This window comes from Artemia sp. Qi Xiang Cuo, chromosome 8 (assembly GCF_049724085.1).
Source record: "Artemia sp. Qi Xiang Cuo chromosome 8, ASM4972408v1, whole genome shotgun sequence".
Lineage (NCBI taxonomy): Eukaryota > Metazoa > Arthropoda > Branchiopoda > Anostraca > Artemiidae > Artemia > Artemia sp. Qi Xiang Cuo.
Genome location: NC_142801.1, coordinates 21,917,144 through 21,938,464, shown reverse-complemented (window position 1 = coordinate 21,938,464; position 21,321 = coordinate 21,917,144). Strand labels below are relative to the sequence as shown.

Here is a 21,321-nt window from a genome sequence, read left to right as displayed (position 1 = left end):
TAATATCAAATGAAATGTTGCTGATTCTGAACTTGGTCTGTCATCCCCATATATACGACGTTAATATCATTCTCCATGACCACACTGCCTTTTCTATGACGAAAACAATAAGAATTCCAAATAGGGATAGGTCCTTTTAGTAAAAAGTGAAACGAAAATATAAAACAAAGACTCTAAATATTTCGATGACACAGTCGGTCATCATCATCAGTAGAGTTACTAGCTTATCAAAATTAAAACAAACTGCTTTTATACTAAACGAAATAATCACTTCCGGGTCAAAGCAAGTTACCGGTCCATTGACTTAAAAAGTTCACTAACTGTTCTTGAATTTTTTAATACTACGTTGAGTAAAGGTGGTACAAGTTTCTTCGAAATTGCAGGTCAAAGCAATTTCCGGTAACCTGCTTACCCGAAATTGCACGTTCCGGTAGACCGGTAACCTGCTTTGACCTGCAATTTCGAAGAAACTTGTACCACCTTTACTCAACGTAGTATTAAAAAATTCAAGAACAGTTAGTGAACTTTTTAAGTCAATGGACCGGTAACTTGCTTTGACCCGGAAGTGATTATTTCGTTTAGTATAAAAGCAGTTTGTTTTAATTTTGATAAGCTAGTAACTCTACTGATGATGATGACCGACTGTGTCATCGAAATATTTAGAGTCTTTGTTTTATATTTTCGTTTCACTGTCTAATAAAAGGACCTATCCCTATTTGAAATTCTTATTGTTTTCGTCATAGAAAAGGCAGTGTGGTCATGGAGAATGATATTAGCGTCGTATATATGGGGATGACAGACCAAGTTCAGAATCAGCAATATTTCATTTGCTATTAGGAGAATAAAATGATAAATTTAGCACCTGTAAATTCAGCATTATTTCATTTTTAATTAGAAGAATATTTAACGCAGTATTACAAGGTTCAAGAACAGCTAGTGAACTGTTCAAGTCAATAGACCGGTAACCTGCTTTGACCGGCAATTTCGAAGAAACTTGTACCACCTTTACTCAACGTAGTATTAAAAAATTCAAGAACAGATAGTGAACTTTTTAAGTCAATGGACCGGTAACTTGCTTTGACCCGGAAGTGATTATTTCGTTTAGTATAAAAGCAGTTTGTTTTAATTTTGATAAGTTAGTAACTCTATTGATGATGATGACCGACTGTGTCACCGAAATATTTAGACTCTTTGTTTTATATTTTCGTTTCACTGTTTAATAAAAGGACCTATCCCTATTTGGAATTCTTATTGTTTTCGTCATAGAAAAGGCAGTGTGGTCATGGAGAATAATATTAACGCCTAAAATATTTATTCTGTTTTACGCCTACAAATCAGTTTTCTTTGGCCAATGCCACAAAACGGTTATATAATAAAAAAAAATAACCTAAGTTAAAAATTAAAGTGCCCTTGAAAAAAATATAATAATAACAAAGTAGTAGACAAACGAATCTTGCAAAAAATAGGTAAAATTAATGATAAATTAATTCTAGAAACAAACAATAAGATGAGGCTTAAGGATATCATCATGATCCTCGTTGTTCACGTAGCGGCCCAAGATATTGTAAAACATGGAGTAATATTCAAGCATGAAAATTCATTACTAGCTAGCCATGACGCATGGAAGATCTTTATGAAGTTGGACCCCAAACCCTTCGAGACCTTGTTTCAACAAGTAACAAGACTAGAAAAAAACATAAATGAACTCAAAGAATCGATATTTCAATTTCTTAGATCGAACAAAGGATTACAGGCCAGTAAAATAATGCACAGTAAAGATAATAATGAGTTTCCAACTTCAGTTGCCCCCAAACTAAAATCAAAATTCGTAATAGATGACTTTGATGAGAAAAGGACAGAAATTGACATGGCACTTGGGACAAGCACCAAGGAAGACAGAAGGAAAGGATTGGCAGATAATTACGCAATGATAGACGAACAATCATTACCCAATCTAAATGAGAAAAACGCCCAAAAAGTTTCAACTCATCAAGCCTACATAATACTATATAGACAAAGACTACAAGCATTATTTGAACTTTTTAGTGAAGAAATACAAAAATTAAAACAAAGTACCACGAAGATTTTCGAAGTATTCTTTCGATGAAATAAATACCGTACGTCTACCGGCCTAATTTCCATCAGCGGAGAACCCACTTCCAGTCTTTTTGGTTTGACAACGGAAGAAGACCTAAACAGCCTGAGGGAAAGCGTAAGAAAGCTGAATAATGCTATGAACGTAACATTACACGTTCAGGAGATAAAAGCCAGTGTAGCAAATTACCAGAGAGATAAAATTGAAATGATATCTAAGAGAATCTCAAAAACTATAAACGTAATGAATTATTTAAGAAACGAAGTGGACCGCGTGGTGATAGACGCGAGCTTTACCATGGTATCACTCGATACAATTACCATGTTACTACTAAATTTGGCGACAGATGTTAGCAAGTTCAAGTTCGCATTATTTGCCCTCACGGGAGGAACTTTGTCTTACCGATCTAGAAGATCCTTCTAACCTAAAAAGTATTTTAGACAAAATAAAAACGCACCTAACGTTTGGTTTACATTTACCCGTAGAGCGAGAAGTATCAAATTTATTTCTTTATTATACTAAATTAAAAGCCCACACTAGAGACATATATGGGCAGCTATTGGCAGTTGTGAAAAATCCATTGATTAACCAACAAGTTACATACGACTTGTACAAAATTTTAACTTTCCCTCCTAAAATAAAACAAAAGAATTCACTTATGACTATCACAACTGAAGCAGAGTATTTGCTTGTTGATCAAGATAGACGAAAATACGCCCTAGCCAATCCACAAGACTTAAAAGAGTGCGTACTATTCAAAAACTTAGTATGCCAACTTACGTTACCTATTTATAATGTCAAATCTGGATCCTGTATGTTAGATATATTTTTGAAAGACACCTAAGAGGAAGAAATACCGAATTCGTGCGAAGCCGTAATAGGAAGTACTAAGCGAGAAATATTCATACACCTTAGAAATGATCTTTGGTTATTTTCCGTTCCAAGAGAAACTGTTGGAACTATGTCTTGTTACAATAATACAGAAAGAATAAACCCAAGTTAAAAAAACAGAATTACTGTTACAAGATGTGGGTACGATAACCATAAAACAAGGGTGTCGACTCGTAACTAAAGAGGCAACTGTTCGAACGCCGTTAATTACCACGAGCACAAAGATAATAAGTCCCAAAATAACCAACTCCAAGGCAATTAACCTGTCGAACACTATTCCCAACATAGAAAACAAGGAAATAAAAGCCCCGATATGGTCAGAAAAAGTAAAGAAGACAGAATCAACAAAACATTCATAATTTAGAAAAGTATCAGAGTGCCCAAATCACCCTCTTTACACATGAGGACTAGAGATTAACTTATGCGGATAATAGACAGGGATTGTTTTCAACCGATTTCCGGTGGAACATGCTAATGGCCATATGTTTCATATTCGCGACCTCCCTGACCATAAGAACCCCATTGACTTTTAATTACGGAAAAATCTTGAGACTAAGAAGCCGAAAACCAAGAGAAGAACACGGGGAAAACTGCTGAAATGCAGAGGTTAAACCCGGAACCCCATGAGAACGTCTAAGCCAAGAAAAAGGGAAGACATTAGAAAACGAGTGGGTATAGAGGTCTCCACTCAACCTCGCTATGTCTTGTTCCCTCATTGTAGTGTTGTTTACGTAACACCGTGCGGTTACGACGCTCCAATATGCGTTTCTTAAACAGCACGGACGTGCGTGAACAATGCAGGCATGAAATATGTTGTAAAATTAGACCTCAAACTTAATAATGTAGAGTAACCTATGTTTAAAGGATTGTTTTAAATCTAAGGGAGAATTTAATTAGTATTGAAGAGTTAAATAAGCCTTGTATTGTCGTTTCCTCTCCCAAAACAAATTAGAAGAAATCTCTGTTTTAGATTTCTCAACAAAAATAGTTTTATTTGAAACTGACACGATAATGACGTTGTTTTGTCAAAATTAAATTATTTGTATCAATGTATTTATTTAATATTTTAATGCAGTGTAAAATTCACCGTAAAAATAACCAATTTTTTTGTTTATTATGTATTATGACTCCTTGATTTTAAAGAGCGTGTGATTCTGCCTCGTTATTTTTATTACAGGAAGTGGATTGAGGTATTGGAAATTGATTATTACAATGCGTAGTCCCGCGCATATACAACCTAGTAGCATCTATTTTCACCATACCCCAACCAACGAAGAGTACTCACCATAGACTCCAGCCAATTTTCATCCCAGCTACGTCCACGAAAATTACAGTTACCTTTTGACAGTTGTTTCCTCGACCATGACCCATATTACGTATCAGGTAACATTATATTTGAATCTCAGTATCCAGTGCATTATCGAACTATATAATCACATAAATCCTGAGAACCCCCTCGATCAGAGCAAGATATAAGTACTGAAATATCGCTTATGATAATCCTTATGGACAAATGAACCATTTGACTGTATAGTGATGATATTTGATGATCCTGAAAATTATTTATATGACGCAGATTCACGCGTCGAATCCCTTTCGACCATCTCTCGGAATCCATCCTATCCCCTCTATGTGGAAAGTTTATATCTCTGTTATCCCATAAATGTTACGAGATAATTTCTGAAAAATGGACCTGGAAACCAAAATTAAGCCCAGTGACCAACCCCTCAGTGACAATATACCCCTCCCACAAGTTAAAGACAATATGTTGAAGGAATCACTATAGTTTGATGTCGACCTGTTCCAAATCCAAACTTCAATTCTCCCGTCATTAATCAAGGAATTACCGCAAGAGTCAATAGATGCATTCCACGCACTAACAATATGACAAGAGAACCGTGATCCCTAAGCGCACAAATTAGCAAATTTATACACGGAATAAACTCTCTCTGTACTCTAACATACCACAAAAATTATATTCCTAGAAGAAAATGAACGCACTCTTTGTGTTAGACCTCTTAATGATAAGGCACCATATGAACTGTCAAAAAGTAAGTGAGAATGAACTCTAATAGCACATTCCCGCCCCTGTAGTTGGAAGTATTATTTCCCATCTGACAATTAGAGAAAGCTTGTCGTGTGAACACAATCATGCTCGAACTGTTCCATGAAGAAACTATATTGTAAGTGCTTTAAAAAATTTTGCCAAGACGAAAAGAGTGAAGGACAATAATTTACAACAGAAGGATTGAGTACACTACAGACTCGAAGGTGATGAAATAGGTGTGAATCTACATATGTTACTTCTTAATAACTTTGATAACTCAAAAAATTCCAATATCCTATCATTAACGTTGTGTAGCAAACATCCCCAGTGAAAATCGTTCTTATATGTAGTGTTAGATGTTCAGATAGAGTTATGTGTAGCGTTGTCGTGCTATTCATTTAATTTGGTGTAGATAGAAAGCGGAGTGCCCTATAAACAGCAATATAAAAAAAAATGTGAAACTGAAAGCCTCAAAAAAAATATCATGTAAAGGTGGAATAGCTTCCACATCGTTGAAAGTGTAAAATTAATCAATGCTAGTTGTAGAAAAAAAATCCCTAGTATAGTCGATCGCCTAGAACCATGAATAATATTAGTCCGATAGATGAATTTTAGATAGGGAAGTAGAATAAAATAATAAAAGTAATAGAGAGAACTTTTAGCACTCCTGATTAAGCAAAAAAAAAAAATAAAATAATACAATATAAATCAAAATTATGTAGAATAAATAGTTAATAAATTGCATACATTTCAAAAGCCCAAAGGCAAGAAAGTCCTAATGACCGGACGTCATAAATTAATGGAAAGGGTAATGTGTTACGTGAGTAAAATGATATATTTAAAATACAAAGAATAAATTCCCTTCTTCTTAAAGATAAATCCCAATTCCTCTAATTAAGTTTAAATCTAGTTTCAAAAAAAAGAAAAAGTCCTTAATCAGCAAAGAGAAAAATTGCAGTTAGCCTCAGACAAAGAACGGCGCTATCCAGCTTTGGATTTCGCTAAGATAGTGGGCAATAAAAAAGATGCTACCCACAATATTTCTAAGGAAGTTTAAATTATAAAAGCCGTGTGAACCATCAGAAATATTTAAGACAGATTATTGGACGGAGGGTTTGGCCCGCCTCAGGACTTAGGCCAATTGTGGGTCGGCTCTTATAACGCAGGACAAGGACTATATTTTATAGTGTAGTAAGAGTGCTTTTTGCGGGATTCGTAAATCAGATTCAGGACTATTATGTTCAGAATTATTTCGGCGTTCAAGCTTTGCAATTCCATCATTGTTGTTACCTCAGTCATTGTTGTTGTCATTTGAAGTTACCCACTGCTGTTCACCTAAATATGTAAGTCTCAATAAATCTATTGCTTTTTACCTGTGTTTATTTCATTTTATATGTCTGTATCTAGTCTAACGACAGGTAATTAGTTCGCATGTCTCCAAGGTAGCGCTCCCAGGGATCCGATCTCCAGATAGCTTGAGGATAAGAGGTTACATTTATGTAGCTACACATTTTACTTTCTCTCAATAATTGAGGGTGGCGCGGTCATAAACTTACTTTACTATCCATTGCTCTGGCGCAGGGCTAGTTGGGACAATCTTTAGCGCTATAAGTGGCGCTATTGGAAAACTTATCAGGTGTAAATTCACGGCTTTTGAGCATAATATTACATTTGACGCGGTCAATATTTATTACCACATTTGCCTCAGTCATTTCTTTTTATCGCTACAATACCCCCCCCCCCCCTAGAGCTGTAAATCTAAACACCTATTCCATGCTATTGCAGTTAATAAACAACTGACGTTATATTAAAGCAGCTGAGGAAGAAACAAAGAAATTACTTACTGTTGGATTTTTCTGTATAAAACCTGGGGTGCAGCGGAGTTTAAGTCTCCATTTCTATTTTGAAGAGGTGGTACACCGTTCCCTGGGAAAACACCAGTTTTCCGAGACCTTATACTTTCTCCAATAAACCACCCGTCTCGACATCTTTCAATAACATTGTAAAGTGAGCCTTTTTTCAACTCAATCTCATCCGGTTTCGGACATAGCAATATTTCCTCTTCATTTTTATTTCCGAAATATAAGATACTTTCTAAACATCCCTTATACATAGCCCTCTCCATGGTAGCAAGGCCGTGTCTGAGAAGTAGGGGAGGACTGAAGGTTAATTCACAAGAGATTATCCAAAGAATTTCAACTATAAATGACCAACAGGTGTAGCTGCAGCTTTATGGCCAATCTTTGCCGATCTTGGCTATCCAAAACAATGAGCGAAGGTACAACTGGAACATCAAGGACTACAGTTTAAGCCTACCGGTCACAAGGCCGTAATCATTAAAATTATCTTAACAAACACACACTTTATGGCCCAATTCGCCATATTCAAATCTAAATAAAATTTGTAACTGTTGGTGATAACAAGCTAGGTTAATTCAGATTATGTTTGCAATGAAAATATGTTCTATGTAGTTTAGGAAAAAACAAACAATGTAGTTTAGTCCAAAAATTCTTACAGCCCTTGTCCCTTATAGCCCCTACAGTGCCCCTGTTCATTCAGTCAGCAAAATTAATTCTATCACAACTCCTGAGCCAATTGAGCCAAAGTAATTCACTATTGTTCATGTGCATCAAGACGTCTGCCAATTATATCTTCTTGAAGAGACATTATTCAATTGCAAAATCTTTTAGTTTTCGGCCACTGTGGGCTAGAGTTGGCTCTTTACTAGGTTACATCTTACTTTGCAACCACGATTGTGCGAAGACTTTTAGGATTAGCACGGAACACCAGGATATATAGGAATGTTGCTGTTGATGTTAAAAGTGAAGATGACCGTCAAGTAATATCCTAAGAATTTAAAGCTGTATATGGGGAAGGGTGACCTAAATATGGAATTAATAGACTCTAGATAGAAACAATTCGAGAAAGGCTGGGTATGAAATTGGAAAGTTCATAGTCAAATAACTTGAGCATGAGATTGGCCAGGCTGGAGTTTGATAAACTGGAAAAGAATATTATTGTATGGAATGTCTCTTGTGAATCTGAAAAAAATGCGAAGGATATCTTCAAAAGTATTCTTACGGAAGGACTCGAAATGGCTCCAGTCCCACCATTCAAGGTAACCCAAGTGAGGGAGCAACAGAAATTTATTCGTGTTGAAGTATCTGATAAAAAATCGAAAATTGATATTTTGAAAAATGCCAAGAAATTAAAAGGTAAAGCAGTGTCGTCGTTCCGTGATATTTACCTCAGTAATGATGTCCCAGCTGAAGTTCGCAAAGCAAGAAATGATTTGTTGATTAAAAGGGTAAAATTACGCAAATTAGGAATAGACGCTTGGATCTCGAAAACTTTTCCGCCTGTGTTACTTTTCAATCGCCCCAACGGAACACGTGCTAAATACTCACCAGACGATTTGATTCCTGAACTTGATTATGCACCGAATAATCAATCATTTCGTAACCAATATAGTGGCAATTAGTGAAGCTTAAGAGGAAAAATAATTGTTCGAATTCATGTTCCCATTGATTAAGAAGTAGCTGGTGATTAATTGGTGATAAAAATAAATTTTGGCGGGACATTGAGGTAGTTCATATAGTTCATAGTTGATTGTTTGTAGCGTAGAAGAAATGTAAATATGAGAAGGCACCCAATATGCAAGGTGTGCCCTTTTGAGTCATTGTTGTTGTTTTTGTTTTTTTTGAATATTTATTTTTCTGATGTTGTTATTTTTTTTATCTCACTATTATTATTGGTGTTGTTATTGGGCAGCATGTAATAAATTTATATTTAGAGTGTATTGAATTGTGTCCTCTGTGGAGTCGTACTCAAATTTGTCGATTTGGCTTTGATGTTGGATGAAAGATTGGAGTCTCCTCCAGGACAAATTAACGTATTGGGGCTGGAAAATAAGAAGCTAAATTTTGAAAGTAGGTATAATGAAATTTTTGATGGAAGTGGTGGGCCTGGTGGTTAGTATAGGTTGGAGTTTGAAGATTCTAAATATTTATTTGTAAACCAAATGCAGATGGCATGTAGTAATGTTTCGGATAGATTTAATGTGTTCCATTTGAATTGCCAAGGATTGAATTCAAGTTTAGATTTTATAAATGAAATTTCCAATTTATCTATTTTTCAGGTAATTGAACTGACTGAAACTTGGTTAAATGATTATAATTCGGAACTTTTACATATTTCAGGTTATAATCTTTACACGAAAAATCGTCAAATTTGCCGACACGGGGGACTGGCACCATAAATAAGTTCTGACATACGGGCAAGTGTCCGAGACGATATTTTAATATATATTGAAATGGTTTTAGAGTCTTTTATTTTGCAGTTAGAGCTGCCTAGACGTTGCGGTTCTGTTCTGATTTTATATAGGCCACCGTCAGGATCTCTTATTGAGTTTTATGAATTACTTGAAGAACAATTGGAAAAGATCCCACATCGAAGTCCTATTTTTATAATGGGAGATTTTAACATTGATCTATTGGATAATGGATCAAATACAGACCGATTTTTAAACTTGATAATTTCATTCGGTTATATCCCTGCTATTAATATTAGTACTCGTGTTACGAGGACGTCATCGAAATGTCTGGATAATATATTTTCAAATTATATGTCGGGTGGTCCAAGTGTTCTTATAAGTGATACTTCTGATCATTTTGGTGTATTTGCAAGTTACTCGGTATGCGTTGATAATAAAAATTCCACAAATAAGAGCAGTCTCAAGCTGAGGATGTTACTCGATAAAGATGCACTTCTGAAATGTAGAAATGACCTAGCTAACAAGGATTGGAATACAGAGTTTTCAATCTCTGCGGATATTGACTCTAAGTTCAGAGTCTTTTACCAAATAATTAAGCAATCTCTTGAAAAATGCTCTAAGAATATTAATAACAGTAGAAGAAAACCTTCAAAGAAGCCTTGGATTACTCCGAGTTTATTGAGATCGATAAATAAGAAGAATAATTTGTATGAGAAAAAGGTACGTCATCCCTGCGATGTAAATGAGCGAATTTATAAGAGTTATCGTAATGCGCTAAACAGACTCCTGTGAAGAGCTAGACAAGATTATTATAAAATAGAATTTGAAAAAGAATCTGGAAATCCATTGAAAACATGGAATGTGATAAGAAGCACTTTAGGACAATAATCTGTAGGAATCCCTCAGGAAATATTCCGTAAAGATGGAACCAGCCTTAAAAATCCAGAGGAAATTTGTGAAGAATTTGCCAACCATTTTTCGACAGTTGGAAGGAGAGTGAATGAGTCGATTATAATCAAAACAGGCGACCAGGCTTTTAAAAATTACCATAATAAGAAGTTTGTAATCTCTTTAAATATAATACCAGTTAAAGAATATGAAGTTAGAAAAATTGTTTATGGTATGAAAGGTAACAATTCTGGCTCTGATATTGTTTCAATTAGAGTAATAAAAATACTTTGGGATGTGATAGCTCAAACTTTTGTTTTATTAATTAATCAGTGTCTAAAAGAGGGAGTGTTTCTGAGTTGTTTTAAATCAGCGAAAGTAATACCAATACATAAAGGAGGGAATACTGGTGCTGTTGAAAATTATAGACCAGTTTTGATTTTACCCGTTATGTCTATGATACTAGAAAAATGCTTTTCAGTCAGAATTTTTCAGTATCTGGAAGATCAGAGAATATTTACTCCTACACACTTTGGATTCCGTCAAGATTGCACTACTGAGCATGCAAACATATATTTGACTAGCATCATTAATATGGCGCTGGATAATGGGTATAAAGTGGCAACTGTATTTTTAGATATTGTAAAGGCTTTTGATACGGTCAGTCATGATATTCTGTTAATGAAGTGTGAAATTTATGGGATTAGGGGTCCAGCTCTTTTGTTTTTACGTTCTTTTTTGTCTTGTAGAAAACAATATGTTCAAATTGGTAATATGGATTCTCATGAAAATTGTATTGAGTGCGGAGTTCCACAGGGTTCGGTACTTGAACCCTTATTATTATTTTTAATCTCTGGGAATGATCTTCCACAGTCTGTTAGTAAACTGGAAACAAGAATGAGTGAGATCGTCAAAAAGGATAGCGCGGCTACAGTGCCTATGTTTGCTGATGATACTTCTTTAGTGGTAATCGCAAAGTCAGAGAGATTGCTCCTAGAGAGTGTACGAGAATCGCTAAATGAGGTTTCAAGATGGCTGAGAGTGAATCAGCTAAAGGTGAACCCCTCTAAGAGTAATTTTCTTATATTTTCGAGGACATCGAATTATTATCCATGGATACAGCATATGAAGATGGCATGATTGCTCGTCAAAAGGCAGTAAAGTATCTGGGCATTATTATAGATGAGACTCTCAGTTTCCGATCCCATATTGAAACTCTATCCCGGATTCTATCGCGTAATTTGGGGATGATTCGTAAACTTAAATATATGTTTCCAACTAGTATACTTGGGCTTCTGTATTTTTCGTTAATCCATCCCTATATTTTGTACTGTTCTTCTGTATACACGGGTACATTTTCTTCAATTGTTAGTCCTGTGCGAATTATCCAAAACAAGTCTATTAGAGTATTATCAGGAAAATCAGAAAGAGATTCGGTTCGAGAAGTCTATAGGGATTTTAGGATACCGCCACCAGCGGGTCTTCATCATTTTTATATATTAGTATTTATGCATAGGTACAATATGAAGCAGCTGCCAGAGTGCTTTAATGGTTGGTTTTACAGCCGATGGAATATACATAACCAAAATACTAGGGGTAAAAATGATTATTATACTCCACCTATAGTGTCTGCCAGGTCCATGTTTTCTTTTGTTATAAAGGGTATAAAGTTATGGAATAATTTGGATAATGATATGAAGAAACTAGAAAATTTTAGTGGTTTTAAAGCAAAATTGAAAGAAAAATTATTAAGTAAGTATGATTTTTAGTTTTGTTTGTTTTGGAGGTGACTTGATTTGATTTGATTTAAATTAAGTTGTAATTGTTTGTTGGTTTGTGAGTGCGACCCCACAACATGAATATGGTATGTAGTTACTGTCCCTGTTCTTTTATTATTATTCTTTATTTATTTTTTCTCTCTTTTCTTTTCTCTCTTTTTATCTTTCTTTTTTATTATAGTGTATTTGAATTATGTTAAATTTATGTATTATTTTTTTTTTTTTTTTTTTTTTATTTTTTTGCTTGTTTAACCCCACGTCAACCGTTTGGTTTTGGGTGAATCATATTGATTTTTGTAGTTAAACTTTTTTTTAATTAAATATATCACTATCACTATCACTATCATAGCTAGATAATCTCTAAGATGGATGAAATAATTTTAGTAAAATATTTCCAAAGTAACTGGAAGTCAAGACTAATTATTATTTTTGTGTAAGAAATATGAATATATACAATCATAATTGGAATGAGAAGATTCTTGTATGAGTATAAATTTTACCCCAACCTATATATATTATTTACCTCAAACCGAGTTGGACGTAGTCGACATTTTGGAGAGACTTTCACGAGAATGAATGTGTGCAGAAAGTGAGATTTAATACAAGCAGGAGAAAACTTGGTAGAATCCGATTCCAAGAAGACAACACACACAATGTCGTTGCCAACATGACGCTTTCTCTGGAGCTGAAAAAAGTGAAATGAATATAAAATAATGTGTGCAGAATGAATGAATGTGTGCAGAAAAGGATATTAAATACAAAAAGGAGAAATCATGGTAGAATCTTATTCCAAGAAGACAACACACACAATGTCGTTATCAACATGTCGCTTTCTTTGGAGCTGAAAAAAAGTGAAATGAATACACAATAAAAATGATAGGAGCTTTTTAAACCAAATGAAATGAAAACAATTAAATTAAATGAACTAGTAATTATTAGTTGAATAAACCGATTCTAAGAAGCAACACACACAATGTCATTACCAACATGACGCGTTCTTTGGAGCTGAAAAAAGTGAAATGAATATAAAATAAGAAGTGATACAAGATATTTAAGCAGAATAAAATAAAAACAATCAAATTAAATAAACTACTTATTAATTAATTAAATAAACCAATTCCAAGAAGATAACACAAACTATATCATTCATGACGCTTTCTTTGGAACTGAAAAAAGTGAAATGAAAACAAAATAACAAAGGATATGAGGTATTTAAACCAAATGAAATGAAAACAATTAAATTAAATGAAATAGTAATTAATTGATTGAATAAACCGATTCTAAGAAAACAACATACTCAATGTCGTTGCAAATATGACGCCTTCTCTGGAGCTGAAAAAATTAATAAATTAAATGAATAAAACACAATAAATGATTTCGGGTTACAAAAAATGGCTCAAAATATGGATAAAAATAGTCTATATCGGTTTTGTAATTACTAGAGTATCCTCCTTATTCACTTAAAACAATACTAAAGATTCCTTGAGTAGTCAGATGTAATTTACAGTTCATTAAAGTAGAACTTAGGGTTGAGGGGATCGATACTTAAACTGAAAGACCTTTCCTTGAAATTTCTTAATTCTAAACTACACGGAAAAATAAATTGCTGAAAAACTTCAGTGAAACATTTTTGAAGGAGTGACTGACTTCAACTCAAAAATTTGAAGATCTCTAAATAAAAATAAATAGATTTATATTTAATAATCTCTAAATAAAAATAAATAGATTTATATTTAATAATCTCTAAATAAAAATAAATAGATTTATATTTAATATATATATATATATATATATATATATATATATATATATATATATATATATATATATATATATATATATATATATATATATATATATATATATATATATATATATATATATATATATATATATATATATATATATATATATATATATATAGACTTATATATATAATGAAGATTTATAGAGAAAGCGAAATGTGCAAAGAATTGTAATATTGGACTAGAAGTTACATATATTGTAGACCTCTAGGGCTAGTGTCCTATGCATGTCAGTATGTCTATAAAAATCTAAATATATAAAAAAATAGTAATCGAACCCAGAGTATGAAAAACTAATACGAGAAAAAACTCCCGATTATGTCTGAGATAAATAAACCAACGCCATCTTACGATACCCAGCTAAACCATAAAGTTAATCTATAATAAATAAAACCAGTAAAATAAAACCTACAGATCTAAATAAAAATATTTTTCCCATATTAAAAAAATAAAAATATTTATAAAAAATGTTTTATTTATAAAAAATAAAATATATTTTCCCATATTTTTTCCTATTACATTCGCCTTACACCAAGCAGGAGACAAACGAAAGACATAACAAGGCCTAATAAGGAGATTTTATTCACACATTTTTTTTTTATTATTAAGAACACTAAAAGGAAAACATTTTCGCCTCCTGGATCCATCTCAGGTTCTTTATATCTGAAAATTGCAATTATCTAAGATTTTTCTTGTTGTTTCTTAGAAAAGATGAATTTCTTAAGGTATAACCCCGTTTACGTCGAAGTTAACATGTTGAACCGTGAAAATAAATAAACACAAACAATTAGTTAAATTTGGCAGCTTGTTTTTATCCGAAAAAATTCAAACACTAACAGCCTGTTGATACGCAAACATAATTACACCTTAAAGGGAAAGCTGCACTTCCTTAAGTAGCTTGGCGAGACATGTTTATAGCTTATCTTTTGTTGATTTTTCCCCCATTTTTCTTTTTTTAATTTGGTACATACTACTATAAAAACTGCTTAACTGCATATGTAGGTCTTTTTTCATTAAAAAATAGATTTTTCGATTTTCCCCAATAAAAAAAAAAAAAAAATATAGTAGTTTCAAATATGTACCAATATTTGAGTTAAAATTATGTAACCCAAAATTCACATAATTCAACAAAAACCCACATAATTTGATTGAAAATCAACAGAAATTTCCATAGGTTATATATATATAACGTTATGTGTGTTCCATTTAACCGAATTCATCAATGAAACTTGATTTTCCTTCACCTTGTTTCTTCAAAACTAGCGTATATTTTACGTAAGAGCTAAAAACATAAAAGGTTAAAATTAATTACAAAATCAATTTAATCGCAATTTTTTTTTTATTGAATTCGAACAGGGCTTGTTTTGAAGATTTCTAGCTTTGCTGAGTAATAGAGCAGTGTCAGTCAGGAGACCCGATTTGGAGGAAAAAGGCGGTGAGGGGGCTGCATTGACCAGCGATTCTCTAGATTTTTCGCCCAACCTCCTGAATTTTTAAAGATACCATTTTTCGGTACTTTCACTGAACAACGCCGTTTTACGATGACATCGTAAAAAAAATCGGAAAAACATTAAAGTACCCTATACATTTTTATGAATTCACGCCACTGGTGCCAATGGCAGTAGTAGTTTTTAATTGCTATCGAAACAATGTTATATCCCCCAAGACTCATTTCTTATGAGTCTCCCTTACTTTTTAGGCTGATCTCCATCGATTGCAAAGAAGGTCAATACATTCCTACCAAATATGATACATTACAGACAATCAAACTTCAAATTAAGGGACATGACGTCGTTGCATCCTGCAGCAGCTAAAACTCGATTTAATTGGGTCGCCTAATTTGATAATTTAATTTGAACAATTTAATTTGACACTGAAGAATTGAGCTTAATCTTCTGTTATTCCCAATATTATGCATGTTTAACTACCAGTGGCGTTGATCGGGGGGCGGAGAGCGCGCCCCTAACCCGTTCAATATATAAATATACATATATATATATATATATATATATATATATATATATATATATATATATATATATATATATATATATATATATATATATATATATATATATATATATATATATATATATATATATATATATATATATATATATATATATATATATATATATATATATATATATATATATATATATATATATATATATATATATATATATATATATATATATATATATATATATATATATATATATATATATATATATATATATATATATATATATATACACACACACATATATATATATATATATATATATATATATATATATATATATATATATATATATATATATATATATATATATATATATATATATATATATATATATATATATATATATATATATATATATATATATATATATATATATATATATATATATATATATATATATATATATATATATATATATATATATATATATATATTCAAAAAAATATGGCTCCCTCCATGTCCCTAGATGACTAAAAACGTGCCAAATGTTCTAACTTGGTTGTATCTGAAAACAATCAGCATTTTTTAGCCCCTCCTAGAACAACTGTTCAAATAGTTGAATTAGAAGTAGGAATATTTTAAAAATTGGCACGTAAAAAAATTCCTGTAAGACATATAACTGGAATTTCAGCTTACCTTTTGAGGATCATTCTTTTCATAAGGCAGAAGAGTTGATACATGGAACATGATTTCGATACCTCGCCAATTTGTATACACTGAAAATAGTCCAGTTAAGTCATGAACAGTGTCCAGTCCTCCTTTGTACTTGTCAAAGCCTGAAATACACGCTTTTTCTTAGTTTCTATTGGTTAGCCAGTTTATTTTGACACCTTTTTTTTTACATCTCTAATGAAAGTTTGGTGTTGACACTGATTTTTAACTACAAAATGGGTCGTCAAAGTTGAATCCTCTTTGCTAATCCTTTTTACAAAAGGTAAATTGTGCAAAAAAAAAACTTGATTGAGCGTTCTTTGTCCGTTGACACGCAAAATATTACAAAGAGAATTTTATTGGAGTCATAAAACCATAGAATAGCTCAATTACCAGTACAAAAAGTCTACATATTTCCAAATTAGCCAACGGAAATCCCATATTTATACCAGGGAAGAAAAGTCCAGTACAAAGCCTAGAAATTGCATAAAAAAGCGTAAGCCCCTCAAGTAGACCACCTCAATTTTATATGCGTTCTGCAAGTCCTTTTTTGTAATTTTGGAAGCTGGAAGCATAAGCCTTTGCTCAGTTGTCAAAATAAATTTAATAATAATTCAAAGTTCACATAATTAAAAAATTACATAATTTGATTGAAAATCAACAGAAATGTGCTCAGTTGTCAAAATAAATTTAATACTAACTCAAAGTTCACATAATTCTACAAAAAAAAACACCTAATTTGATTGAAAATCAACAGAAATTTACCCAGTTGTAAAAATACATTTAATAATAACTCAAAGTTCACGTAATTAAAAAAAACTACATAATGTGATTGAAAATCAACAGAAATGGTCTCAGTCGTCAAAACAAATTTAATACTAGCTCAAAGTTCACATAATTCAACAAAACACCCACATAATTTGATTGAAAATCAACAGAACTTTACTCAGTTGTCAAAATAAATTTAATAATAACTCAAAGTTCACGTAATTAAAAAAAAACTACATAATTTGATTGAAAATCAACAGAAAAGTGCTCAGTTGTCAAAATAAATTTAATAATAACTCAAAATTCACATAATTCAACAAAAAACCTACATAATTTGATTGAAAATCAACATAAATGTGCTCAGTTGTCAAAATAAATTTAATAATAACTCAAAGTTCACATAATTCACCAAAAAAACAACATAATTTGATTGAAAATCAACAGAAATTAACTCAAAACCCTGACCCTTATTTAACCAGATTCAGTTCATCCTTATTTAGCTCATAATCCTTATTTAACACGAAAAAAATGTTATAACGTTTTTCTCAAAAATTCAAAGAACCTACGAATGGGATCAAAGGAGGTTTAAAGGAGGTTAAAGCAAGATTTTGAGAGGTTAGGTGTCGTTCAAACTCCTTTTTTCGCTTTTATATTTTTTCTACCCCATTTTCATTTTACCCCATTTCCATTTTACAACTCATTTTACCACCTAAACGTATGTCCAATTTTACAATAAATTGAGTTTCTAACATTTTTGTTGTCCTTTTAAGTTGAGGTTTTGACTAATGGTGTTATTTTGTTTAGTTTGTAGTTTATTTATCAAAAAATGGATATGCATTGATTTGACATTATTGTTTAGTGAACTGTATTTTGACAACAAAATTTCGCACGTCTGATTTTTATAGGAGTTTCCAAATAAAAACGATTCTTATCTTATAGTTTCTATTTATTATTCTTTCTGGTTTCGTTTTTTCTAATTATTTTTATTTTATTTTTTTCCTATTTTTGATTTCTATTTTCTACATATTCTGGTTTTTCATTATGTAAATTAAATATATCCCCATATAAACTCACTACTCACGTACAAGTTGCTTATAATGCTCAAAGACAAGTTGCTTAATGGGTCATGGACAAGATGCTTAGAGTGCAAATGATGCAACAATGCTCGGATATAATATGAATCTTATTAACTTTTTCTTAATTTCAATTAAGTTTAATATAAATAGAATTAATTTCAGCATTAAAAAATACATCTTATTCATAGAACAATAACCTCTGCAGATTGGCAGCGAGCCAGATAGTTCACAGAAGCAGTACTAAAACATTTATCAATAACGAATATAAGCTGAGTATACGCAATTCGTAGCTAACTGCCTCTAAGTTGTTTAAGTTTAATTGAAATTCAGAAAAAGGTAATAAAATTCATAACATGTCCTAGCATTGTGGCATCACTTGCACTCAAAGCAACTTGTCCGCTTTAAGCAGTTTGTCTTTCACCACCACGAGCAGCTTGTGCATTAATTTACCATTAATTACCATTATGCCGAAATTTACCATTCCGAATGAACAATAAGTTACGATGGATCGTGTGCGTAGCCTGCAAAGAGAATGGAGGAAGGTGCTTCGATTTATCTTAAATACGAATATATCAAAAATATAACTTTTTAGCTGTATAAATACTTTTGAAATATATTTATTACTGGACCTCACTCCATGAATAAGAATACCCACTTTCACTTGAAGCAGAATCATAGCTATCTATATTAGTGTTATTAATATTATATATAATAAATATATTTATGAGATTGAACACGATTCAATACATGTATATTTCTGGTGTATCCAGTATTAAAAACGTCTACTTGTACTTACGGATTGAGAGACTAAAAAAGAGGCTATTGGCATCTGCGCTTTTATTTAATTAATCGAGTTAAGAAAAGTAATTCTTCCTTCAAGGCCTATACCTAACTTAGGAGTGGTAGGTGTTTCGAATATTAGGTCTTTTACCAAAAATAAAAGTGGAGAATATATCAAGTTATTTAAAAAAAAAATAGTTCGAACGTGTTTTTTTTCCTATAGCATTGATAATTCTTTTTTGAAACCCCTGTTTTCATGTCTATTTTCTTCGCTCGACATTTTCTACTTTTTAAGGAGAAAGAAGATGGGTTATGGAAATCAAAAAAGTTTCGAGAAACTAGTTTTCTTAATGAGAGTATCATCCTTTCTTGTTTTTATTTTTCTTTTTCTTCTTTTTTACCAGAGATCTCAGTAAAACTTTAGCATAGGTGGCTCCACTGATACTATGCTATGTTATGCTGATATTTTAGAAAGCACCAAATTCCCGCAGAGGCCAGAATTCATGTTTTTAGCTTAGCAAATGAATTAAACTGGAAATGGATAATTGCCTTTAAGCCTATTTTTGTCAACATTATTTCCAAACGTCCCCCCTGCATTTTCTCAAAACCCCAATTAAATCCAAAATTAAAACCTTGTCAAAACTGAATTGAACAGACTTTTAGTGAATCCGTGAATCAAGTGACTGTGGCCACAGTCCATTTTAATTTTTTGCAATACTGATAATTTGAAAAGCAGTAAGTTTTCACAAAAGCCAGAATTCTTCCTTGATTTAGAAATTCAATTAAATAGTGCACGAGTAATTACGTACATTGAACCATATATTTTTCAACAAAATATCTCCAAGAATCCCCCAAATTTTCTTAAAATTGAATACAAACATTAATTTACATATAAATAGTGGGTCTGGAAAGAAGCTTAGCAGAGATGACTATTCTGATATTTTAGTCTTTTAATATTTTAGAAAGCAGCAAATTTTTATAGAAACCAGAATTCTTCTTTTGCTTAGGAGACCAAACAAAGTTATCTCCAAAATCATTTCATAATCATTTAATACACTTTACACCTACATTGTTCTCCAAATTATTTGCAAATATAATTTGGAGATACTGCCGCTGCCGCATATTTTTTCGCATATTTCAATACTGCCGCACATTTCTTCAACATATGCATTAAATTCAAAAGGACTTATTTTATCCAGTGCCTTTGAAGTAAAGATGGCTCTACTGATAGTTTACAAAACATCTAAATTAAACGATAATTTTTGTTTGGACAAGCAAATCAAACAAACGATGTCGAAGAAATTACCTTTAAGTCTGCATTTTTCTCCAAGTATGTGTATAAACTCCTCAAACTGTGGACTGTGCTCATTGTTGTCAAGTATTTCTTCTTCTGTATATTGACCATCTTTGACATAAATAACGCCTACTTTCAACTCTGACTTAATAAATACCTGTAAATAAAACATTTGAATACAAAAAGATATTTACTACTGGGTGTTTAATCTTCATGAAAGAAGAAAAAGAAGAAGCTTTTGTGGTATCTAACAATTAGTACAACATTTACGTATCAAACAAGATTTTGGGGTAAAATCACGCATCTAGCAAGATTACATATTTTTTTCGATTAAGATTATCAATTTGTTGATAATTTTTAGACTGATTGACTGATTGATGACTGATTGATAACCAGTCATCAATTTTTTTAGATTAAGATTATCAATTTTTTGATAATCTTTTAGACTGATTGACTGATTGATGACTGATTGATATCATCAGTCGTCAATTTTTTATCAGTCATCAGTCACCAATGATATCATCAGTCATCAATTTTTTAGATTAAGATTAATTGCCACTACTCTGCTTCAGAAAAGGTGTCTTAAGATTTTGCATAGTTTCAAACAGCTATGATCAGCTTTGGTAAGATAGTCAAAAGATGGCCATCCTTTTTGCATAGCTTGAGCCTGATAGATGCCACAAGGTATTGGTGCCAGGTGTTTTTGAAAGCTATCACCACTTTTACTGAGAATAACTATAAGTTCATGGGTCTTGGGTCGGGGTCTATGGGTCTACTAAATGTGGACCAAAATGAAAAGAAAAAAAAGGATATAAGGGGATAAGGGCATTGCTTATATATTTTCCTAGTTTAGAGAGACATCAATCGTAAACAGCATCCACATTTTAAAGAAAAAAATTCCTTCTTTAGGAAGTTTTCTTTAGGAAATTTTACTTTAATTATTAAATAA

The 21,321-nt window shown here is 32.0% G+C and overlaps 1 protein-coding gene across 4 annotated transcripts in view; it reads right to left on the bottom strand.

Moving 5' to 3' along the window:
- rsh (Rap GTPase activating protein radish) overlaps positions 1-21,321 on the bottom strand; it is a 263,202-nt gene that overhangs the window by 81,493 nt on the left and 160,388 nt on the right. For all 4 annotated transcript variants that reach the window (XM_089093289.1, XM_089093292.1, XM_089093290.1 and 1 more), the window contains 3 exons: positions 20,385-20,529; positions 16,440-16,579; positions 12,496-12,657 (listed from right to left, as the gene is read on the bottom strand). In XM_089093289.1, coding sequence (XP_088949415.1) covers positions 12,496-12,657; positions 16,440-16,579; positions 20,385-20,529 — 447 coding nt within the window. The remainder of the gene's footprint in view (positions 1-12,495; positions 12,658-16,439; positions 16,580-20,384; positions 20,530-21,321) is intronic.